Source organism: Sinocyclocheilus anshuiensis, unplaced genomic scaffold, assembly GCF_001515605.1.
Source record: "Sinocyclocheilus anshuiensis isolate Anshui unplaced genomic scaffold, SAMN03320099.WGS_v1.1 scaffold1241, whole genome shotgun sequence".
In the NCBI taxonomy this organism is placed as follows: Eukaryota; Metazoa; Chordata; class Actinopteri; order Cypriniformes; family Cyprinidae; genus Sinocyclocheilus; species Sinocyclocheilus anshuiensis.
This window is the reverse complement of record NW_015549644.1, coordinates 431,821-441,433: the sequence shown is the minus strand read 5'-3', so window position 1 is coordinate 441,433 and position 9,613 is coordinate 431,821. Positions and strand designations below refer to the sequence as shown.

General features: G+C 33.9%; 2 protein-coding genes across 4 annotated transcripts in view; both read left to right on the top strand.

The window, feature by feature from the left end:
• Positions 1-2,816: 2,816 nt before the first annotated feature.
• On the top strand, positions 2,817-5,848 carry LOC107659910 (uncharacterized). Its single transcript, XM_016449012.1, has 10 exons — positions 2,817-2,895; positions 3,026-3,379; positions 3,827-3,922; positions 4,067-4,123; positions 4,209-4,274; positions 5,180-5,209; positions 5,316-5,378; positions 5,469-5,528; positions 5,618-5,677; positions 5,814-5,848. The coding sequence occupies exons 1-10, from the start codon at positions 2,844-2,846 to the stop codon at positions 5,846-5,848; spliced, it is 873 nt and encodes a 290-aa protein (XP_016304498.1). The 5' UTR covers positions 2,817-2,843.
• Positions 5,849-6,528: 680 nt separating this feature from the next.
• The window catches only part of dhx40 (DEAH (Asp-Glu-Ala-His) box polypeptide 40), an 11,361-nt gene continuing 8,276 nt past the window's right edge, over positions 6,529-9,613 (top strand). For all 3 annotated transcript variants that reach the window (XM_016449037.1, XM_016449035.1, XM_016449034.1), the window contains exons 1-3: positions 6,529-6,920; positions 7,063-7,208; positions 8,902-9,021. In XM_016449037.1, coding sequence (XP_016304523.1) covers positions 6,746-6,920; positions 7,063-7,208; positions 8,902-9,021 — 441 coding nt within the window. In that variant the 5' untranslated portion in view covers positions 6,529-6,745. The remainder of the gene's footprint in view (positions 6,921-7,062; positions 7,209-8,901; positions 9,022-9,613) is intronic.

Sequence of the window (9,613 nt, the reverse complement as noted above, 5' to 3'; positions counted from 1 at the left end):
TTCAGGAACAAAATACTATGATGTATAAAGTCATAAATATAGATTATATTTATATATTATTCCATATTAAATATGAAAAAGTTATTTAGTCAAGAGCAGATTTGAGCAGAAAACACAATTTTTTCTTTTGTTCTTTAACACAGACTGACAGACAGCAGGTATACTAAAAACTGCTGTCACTTTCATACCAAATGCTATTGTTAACAATGTTAATTAATTATTGGTTATTGTTAATTAATGTTAACAACAAAAGACAAAATCATTCACTGCTCTTGACTGAATAATTTTTGTAACTTTAATTTGAAGAATTAATCTGTTGTTTAATTTACAGTGAATTTACTGTTTTTAATTTACAGTTTATTCCATTTCTGCAGCATTTCTGTACCTGAATGTTTTCCACCAAAACTGTTTCTAAAACGAAATTCAGGTCCTGAGTTTAATTTATAATACTGGCTAAGCAAATTACAATATACTTAACTTATGTTCTCTGCATGAAGTAACGTCTGGCACAGTCGCAGCCTGTGCTTATTAGAAAGCAAACAAATAGCACTAATAATCATAAATTTTCCGAACGTTTGTGTAAAATAATGGAGCATTAGGTTATGAATATTGCCTTAAAAGTCATTGAAATTTATTGGTTGAACGAACCCTGCATTTAATCAGTGAATGCCTACTATATAGGAGTTAGCCTGTTACACAAACTAGAGTCCTGTTTTTCTGAATATCTGCACGATCGCAAATGTACAATAAACAACAAGTTACTGAGTAACTTTCAGACACAAAATTGGGGGACATGTCCCCCCTGTCCCCAGTGGAAATTATGCCCCTGTGTGTAATAGTCTGCAAGGTTGCAAAGGAACCCAGGGTAACTTCTCTCCCGCATCCCACACACACTAGTGTCTACCCGCCCGCACCCGCACCCGCACCCGCACCCACCCTTCAAGTGTTGTCCCGAGCCGCACTCTGCTGCGTTAGGTCCCGCGATAGTGCAGGTCTCAAGGTGCCTGTTATAATGTTATGATGGAGGCTCTGGACTACAGCATAACTTGTTTTTCTATAACAAACTATAAAATATTTTCTATAAAAATTAATGCACTGGCAGTGGCAAATAGCTTGTTTTATATTTAATTTGATTACATTAACGTTATAAGTTGAGATTTACAAGAAATATTTTAACTGCTACAATGTAAAAGGAATACTGCTGTAAAAAAAGCACCTTATTTGTTTAAAGTGTTTGCAAACCAAATGTTATTGCACTTTTGTTCATATAGCAGTACTTTTAAATGGAAAAAGTGCACAATACACTACTTTGAATGCATTATTGAATGTTGGGCATAATGCGATTAATCGCGATTAATCACAGACAATCATGTGATTAATCGCGATTAAAAAATGTATTGTTGCCCAGCACTAATATATATATATGTTTTGTTTTTTTTACGAACAAGACTAGTACTGGCTAGGTGTCGTCATGATTGTGACCCAGTGTCGGCTCAGTTTTAGTACCCAGACTCGGGCCAGTACCGGCTAAGTGTTTCAATTCTTGTCGGCGTGATTGTGGCCCAATGCCGGCAGTTTTGGCAGCCGGACTCGGGCCGGTGTATTTGGGCCGATTCTGGGGCGTCATTCATCCCATGTCCATGCAGAGTATGGCAACCGCAGCCGGGCTGAGTTATTTCTTCCGGCTTGCCGGATCTGGGCTATTATCGGCCCAAACCGTTTTGGCTACCTGAGAAGCTACATGATAAGAAAAAGCTAATAAATTATGATTTAAACAGTGTAAGAAAAATGTACAAAAGCTGTCACTGAGGCGGTACCTTTTCAAAGGTACACTTTTGTACCTTTTAGGTACTAATATGTACACTTTATGTACTAATATGAATCTTTAAGTGACCAATATGAACCCTTTAGGTACAAAGGTGTACCTTTTGAAAAGGTACCGCCCAAGCGATAGCTTTTGTACCTTTCTTTCTGAGAGTGAACCTCCAGTGTTACTTTAAAGCCATTTAGGGGAAACACTGGTTAGCAATTCTCAACACTTACATATGCTAATGTTGTGGTTGTTGCAAGCAGATCTTAAAATAAACTATGCAGTAAGCAAAGGTATTGGCTACATATAACCTCAGAAAAGGGGAAAACCTGCTGCTTTGGCCGGAACAAAATCTTCTTTTCAGTCAAATAAATTTGCATGTTTGATGTAACAGTAAGTAAACATCATTTTTTACAATCAAGAAATTGATTTTCAGTGAATAACCTACTTTTTTGCAATAACTTAGCAAAATATGCAAATTAAGGCAGAGATTGCTTATTTATCCAACAATATGTTGGATCTGTCAAGCGAAGAAACTGTATGGCAGCCTTATTAAATGCTTTGTGAGTGAGTTGGACAAGAATAATTTTTGGCAATACTGTACTCACTAGTTTTATAACAATCGCATGCATATAATAATCTGAGGTGATCTCACATTGACTTTGCTACAGGATGTGGTAAAAATGGAAACCTGTTGCTTGAACTGAGGTAAGTAGCCCAGCATTTGACTCTACAACCTCAAAACACACTAATGCAAACGAAAATCTATCTACCCTCAGCCTTTAATGTTATCAAATGCATTACATATCACATTTTTCACTGTTTGGTCATAGCTGCATCACTTATCTGACAGTAGAGAATCATATGTCAGTCACAGGCAGCTAAATGACGAGTCACTATACGCTGTGAAATCGCAGCCCCAGGCCGCCACATGTAAGAGGCTGTGAGTGTGTGTTTACAGGAAGTAACATGTGAAGGTCATCAGCCTACACTCTTGGTCTTGAAACTTTTGACATCTTGAGTGTCATGCATCATGTACATTTCACGTCTTTGGATATTTTTTGGTGCTTTGGTGTCTTCAAATGGTAGGTTCAAAATACCAGTATTTATTGTCAATTATAATATAGTTTATATGATATTGGGGACAAAATAAATTGTGATAATTTTGACTACTTATAATAGTATTAATAAATTTTTTATGCCTGTCAATTTAAGCTCTGGACCGCTGGAATACAAGATGTATAGATGTCACCGTCAAAGCCTCTCTGAAATCCGAAGTCTTTCTCCCATGTCACTTTAATATAAGCCATTATAATGGAACATTGACATTGAATTGGAGCCACTATCCCACTAATAACAGACTTGTAACGATCATGACTGATGGCAAAATCATCTTTGGAAGTCCTAGTGAAGGACGAGTGAATGTTTTTCCCCTTCTTTCTAAACATGGAAACTTCTCTATCCTCATCCATGATCTGCAGTCTTCAGACATTGATACCTACTTATGTCAGCTGAACAGTGAATGCTGGAGGGTGAAGATCATTGAACGTCGTCCATACAGTAAGATCAGTGGTCTTATTGTCATTAGTACTATATATAACTGCACTAGCATGCATTCAGGCAAATGTTAAAATAAATGTATACAATATATTTAACAAAACAACGGTTTCATTATTTTATTACCTTTTACATTCTCGCAGATGCATGACTTTTTGTGTTTAACAATTATATGTTCTAATTCACAGAAATATGCAGTTTAAAAGCATGTTCCAATTTGACAACTTAACCTATGTAGTGTGACAACATGCCAAGCAATAACTTTGGAGATATTCAAAAACATTTTGAAGACAATTTTTTTTGTATTTAGTATTTAAGTGCATGTACAGACATTAATATCTACAATGACAATTGTATATACATGTACATTTAGCAGACACCATGGCTATTAATCAAAACTGTATGATTTTGAAACGGTTACATTATAACTGTACATTATAATTGTAATTTTCTTTGTAGGAATCAGTGAGCCAAACCCCTGGTTCTACTTTGCAGCTGGAGCTGGATTGTTTATTCTCCTTTTTATTGCATTCAGCCTGTTATCAAAATTCTGTGGTGAGCATTGTTTCTTTACACTTTTTTTTAGATAGTATAATTTTAACAGAATTCTTATATTTATTATATAAAATAAATACAACTAATAATTTATGTATTTACTCAAATAAATGTTTTTTTTTTTAATTCTCTTCTCATGGACAGGAAAGTGTGTAAATACATCATCCAAATCGAATCCAGTTAATAAAGTACAGAGTGAAGGTACACAGTATAACACACCCGATAAGTGCTTGATGTTCTTTGACATTCTCTGGAGTTTCTTGACATCTATGAAAATCATTTTTAGGTAGTAATTCCCCTCAAGAAACACAGAATATTGAAAGCAGTGAACATAGAAACAAAAACAAGTGGGGTAAGAAACATCTCTTAAATGCTTTACTTACCAGCATATGGTCTTGAAAAACACACAAGATACACTTAAAAATCAATGCATGTCATTGCACTTCATACAAAATATTAATCCTAGGCTGCTTGGAACATTTGAGAGAGAGGCAAAACGGTTAGAAAATGTGTTTTAACAATAAGAAATAAACGAAGTTTTCTTGGGGGGAAAATTGCATTTATTTGATCAAAAATACAGTAAAAACAGTAATATTGTAAAATATAATTATAAATATCATTACTTATATTATAAGTGTTTACTTATATTATATGTTTTTACTTATATTATATTTAAAATATTTTGAAATGTCATTTATTCATGGCAAAGCTGAATTTTCATTAGCCATTATTCCAGTATTCAGTGTCGGTGTAAGATTAAAAAATAACAAAAAGAAAGAAATTACTACTTTTATTTGCATAAAATTGATCAAAAGTGGCAATAAAGACATTCATATCATTACACAAGTTTATTATTATTTTTTTATTTTTTTTTTTCAAATAAATGCTAAATTACATTTTTTTCAATTACATTTATTCATTTAGCAGACGCTTTTATCCAAAGCGACTTACAAATGAGGAATACAAAAAGCAATTCATTATAAAGAGGCAAAATAAACACAAGAAGTGTTCGTAATACAAAGTTTCAGTCATCGATTAGAATAGAACCGGGAGGGACTAAGGACAAGTGAATCATGTCAATATATGATACATTATTCCTGGTTTCATATGCACTATGCATTCCATTTTGGAATTTCAACAGACCAAAATCAGACCAAAAATGTTCTGGTCAAAGAATCTATGATGTTATTATTGGTATTATTGATTAGATTACCTCAGAATAAAAATTTTATTTGTCTGTTGATCTTATTTCTGAAGGTGTGAGGAGGGGCCCTACAACTGTTTATGGTATGAATGATGTATTTTGACTATTTTCACTGTGTGAACACAACATTTTTTTTTTCACTATGATTTTGTGTAAAATTATAAATGTATTTTTTTTTTTCATATCTAGAAAATGACATACATGCTCCAAATCAAAGTTCTGATGTGCAGCAGGGGCAACATCCTCAGAGAGGTGAATCATCATTTTTTGTTTTTGATTTATTATATTACTTTACATGATAAATTATGCTAATCTAATTTTGAAAAAAAAAAAAAAAAACAGCCTTCAGAGCCGTTCCCGAGCCAACAAGAAGTCATCCTTCGGATGCAAAACCATACTACGGTAAGACAATATTTGTGCTTGAAAAAAAACAGATTAACTGTATGTGCTAAGAATGGAAATAATTCGAACATCTGTTTGAAATATTTCAGTCAACCAGGCGGAGCTCTCCATTCCAGTAAATGCTGGCAAAAAACGGAAAAAACAAAAAAGTAATTACTTTTCATTGTTCTGAATTAAATGTCATTTATTTTGTATATGAATGAAAGTTTATTACATGGCACTTTTTCAGACCAATTACTGTAGCTAAAAGTGTAATTATATTGTTTTCTTTCATTTCTCCGACAGATTATCAGTTTAAAAATCCAATATATGCAGACTGAAGTGAGACTGTGACGACAGAATTCAGTTCCACAGAATCCATAATACATGTTTCAGTCTGCATAACATCATTTTTCATTATAAACAGTTCAATATCTCGATGAATTCATGTGAATTCATGTGAATAATTCATTTCATTAAAAAAAAATCTGTTTGTTAAGTGACATGCACAAAACATTGAATGAAAATTGTATGCTTCAGAATTATTATCATCCTTCTGCCTCCTTTGTTTTGCATATTACAAACAGCAGTTGATACATTTTAATATTAGTTGGTCAGCAAACATACTGGTGATAACTTTCAGTTTGTCAAAGTTGACATATAGTTTTCAGAAATTGGCAAATACATTGTTTGATATTTTGATCTGGAAGTCACTCGTTTTCTGAATATAATTAGTCATAAAAATTCTCTCTTTTAAATCAAAATGATTTTAACTTGTCCAAATGTACATCTGGTAGCCTAATTAGCATTTGTTTACAGGAAGTAGCCTACAGAACTATCTGGTTATGAAGTGCTGTATGTTTTAATTAATTTGATACTTTATTGTATTTATTCTGAACATATATAATATGATGCACTCCAACCGGAATACACATTTTTACACAACAGCTGCTACTGTGAACACCATTGAAAGCCTACAGTGAACGCAGCAGTCGTATGTCATCCAGTGCTGCAGGTGGCGCTAATGTGTTTTCGCGAGCTGTGCGTAAGAAGAGACGAGTTCAAACGCTAATGTAAACCATCCAACTAACTTGTAAACATGAAATAAGGTCTTCTGTGCCAGATAACGTGTGATTATGACTTATTAATATTCTGCTGAGCTTTAAGAAATCGCAAGAGGTGAAAAATACAGTTGAGCAACGTTAGGAAGTGATAAACGGCACAGAACGGTCATAGACATGTCAAAATCAGAGAAGAGCAGAAAAACAGAGCACAGTGAATCAAGAAAGCTGCCAATCTATCAGCACAAAGACAAACTCATTCAGGCAGTGAAGGAAAACACCTTCTTGATCGTAACGGGTGAAACTGGCAGCGGAAAGACCACTCAACTGCCTCAGTACTTGTTTAAAGCAGGTATGTATGAACATGACCACTAACGAACAGCAATTGACAGGCATGTTCGTTTCCTGTGTGTCGGATCTATTCCTCTTCTGCAGCGTGTGTGTGTGTGTGTGTGTGTGTGTGTGTGTGTGTGTGTGTGTGTGTTTTTCTTCAGGTCTTTGCAGGAATGGCAGGATTGGTGTGACTCAGCCCAGGAGGGTTGCGGCCATCACTGTTGCCCAGAGGGTGTCCCATGAGATGGGGGTCCGGCTGGGTGAGGAGGTGGGATACCAAGTGCGCTTCGATGACTGCTCAACAAAGGTACGAGATGATACTCTTATTTAACACTTCAACATTTGTGTCTACACTCTCAGAAAAAAAGGTACAAAAGCTGTAACTGGGGCAGTACCTTTTTAAAAGTTACACTTTTGTACCTTTTTTACCTCTAAAGGGTGCCTATAAGTACCTTAAAAGTACATATTACTACCTAAAATGTACACATTAATACCTAAAATATGCATATTACTACCTAAATGTTATATATTAGTAAGTTCCGAAAAGGTACCACTCCAGAGACAGCTTTTGTACCTTTTTTTCTGAAGTTTTGGAATATTCTATGCAGAAGTTTCAATAATATTTTAGTTTAGTTTAGTTTAGTTTTATTTAAAGTTTGACATGACAGGATATTGCGACACAAAACCCTGAAATGTGTCAAACATACACATACTCCAAGACAATCATTACTTAGTATAAAACAAATAAAAGATAACTGATATACAAGCATAATAAATAAAAATAAAAAATTTGCTTATATATATATATATATATATATATATATATACACACACACACACACACACACACACACATACATACATATATATACACATACATATATATGAATAACACAGATTCACAGAAAAGGCATCCTAATCAAGGACCTGTAAGTTATCCATACAACAAATTTAGAGCACGGGGAATAAAGGCGAGTTCATGACGTTTGGTTTTACTCCTGGGTACAACATATACACTACCGTTCAGAAGTTTGGGGTTAGTACGATTTGTTCTTGAAAGAAATGTATGCTTTTATTCAGCAAGGATGCTTAAAATGGATCAAAAGCGTCATTTATAATTTATAATTGTACAAAAAAATGTATTTGAAATAAATGCTGTTCTTTTGAACTTTCTATACATCAAGGGTCCTTGAAAAAAAATATAATGCTTTCAACAGAATGTTGAACAGAAAAACAGAAATGTTTCTTGAGCTGCAAATCAATATATTAGAGTTCAGAATATCAGATTTCTGAAGGATTATGTGACACTGAAGATCTGAACTGAACTGACACTGAAGAAGTAAGGGATGCTGAAAATTCAGCTTTGCCGTCACAGGAATAAATTACATTTAGTTAGTTATATTGTTAACAATATTACTGTTTTACAGTATTACACTTGTTATTATTTACACTTGTTGACTTGAGTGTAAATAACATTAAAAGAATCTTACTTACCCCAAACATTTGAATGGTAGTGTAATATCATCATCATATTTCATATAGGACCATATATTGTTGTTATTGACACTAAAGTTTGCATAATTTCAAGGCAGTACAACAAATATTACCACAATGCATAAAAATATTTAATACATATATTTTTTAAAAATCATCTTTTTCACATTGTAGCACTGAGAATTAAATTGTGTTGCATTATGGCATAAATGCAAATAAAATCATGTCACAATAAAAAAAAGGGAACTTTTTTTTTAGATTTACACATTTAATGATTTTTAGGGAGCAGCTAAAAGGTAGATGCTATTTAAGTTAGAGAGAAATGGCATCTTTGCTATTGTGGTAAAAGCTGCAAATAGTGATAAAAGCTTTTTGCAAGTGAATAAAAATATGCTATTTGTATTTTTAAAGGTGCATGATCTGGGTTTGTGCAAGTAGCCTCTGCCAAAATTATGCTTTTAGTGTAATTAGTGTCATTTTTAATGGCTTTTTTTTTCTCATATCAGGAAACTATGATTAAATACATGACAGATGGCTGTATGCTGAGGGAGATTCTTGCAGACCGCAGTTTGTCACAGTACAGCATTGTGATCCTGGATGAAGCACATGAGAGGAGCCTGAATACAGTATGTGGACTATATATACGCAATTTGTGGTTTTACTTGGGAAATTAGTAAAATTTTTGGAAGATGTTATAATTTTTTATATATATATATAAATAAATATTGATTGTAGTTTCCTTGTACAAAAAAGCACTGCAGTGGTTCCTTGTTAAAATGATGGTATCAGATGGTAATAATAACATGGTAATCCAATGTACTTAAAATAATACTATGGTATTAACATAAACAATGTCCAAACTAGGGCTGTGACGATAAATCGATGCAGAATCGATTCTTCCGAATGCATCGCGATTCAATCTGGAATCGATTCTTAGCTTACATTTTAACAGCAGATGGCGCTGTACTCTAGTTTTTATCCGCACACTCAAGTGCTCATGAAGAAGAGCGCTTGTGCGTTCAGCTGAGTCTGTGGCTGTGTCCGAAATCGCCCCCTATACCCTCATTCACTATTCCCTACATTAGGTCACTAATTCAGTTCACTAGAAGGAGTGAATGAAAACGAGTAGTGAATTCGGACACTGAGTGCACCGGAAGGAATGCCACTTTTGCATAGTTTGTGCTTGCTGTTTATTAATCATTTGAAACTAGCAGCTCC

What these genes read in the sequence shown, in the direction of transcription:
- LOC107659910 (XM_016449012.1), top strand. Translation starts at nt 2,844, where the DNA reads ATGTACATTTCACGTCTTTGGATATTTTTTGGTGCTTTGGTGTCTTCA. An exon ending in TCGTCCATACAGTAAGATCA is followed by an intron (nt 3,380 to 3,826) that starts GTGGTCTTATTG and finishes TTTTCTTTGTAG; the next exon opens with GAATCAGTGAGCCAAACCCC. An exon ending in AAAACGGAAAAAACAAAAAA is followed by an intron (nt 5,678 to 5,813) that starts GTAATTACTTTT and finishes TTTCTCCGACAG; the next exon opens with ATTATCAGTTTAAAAATCCA.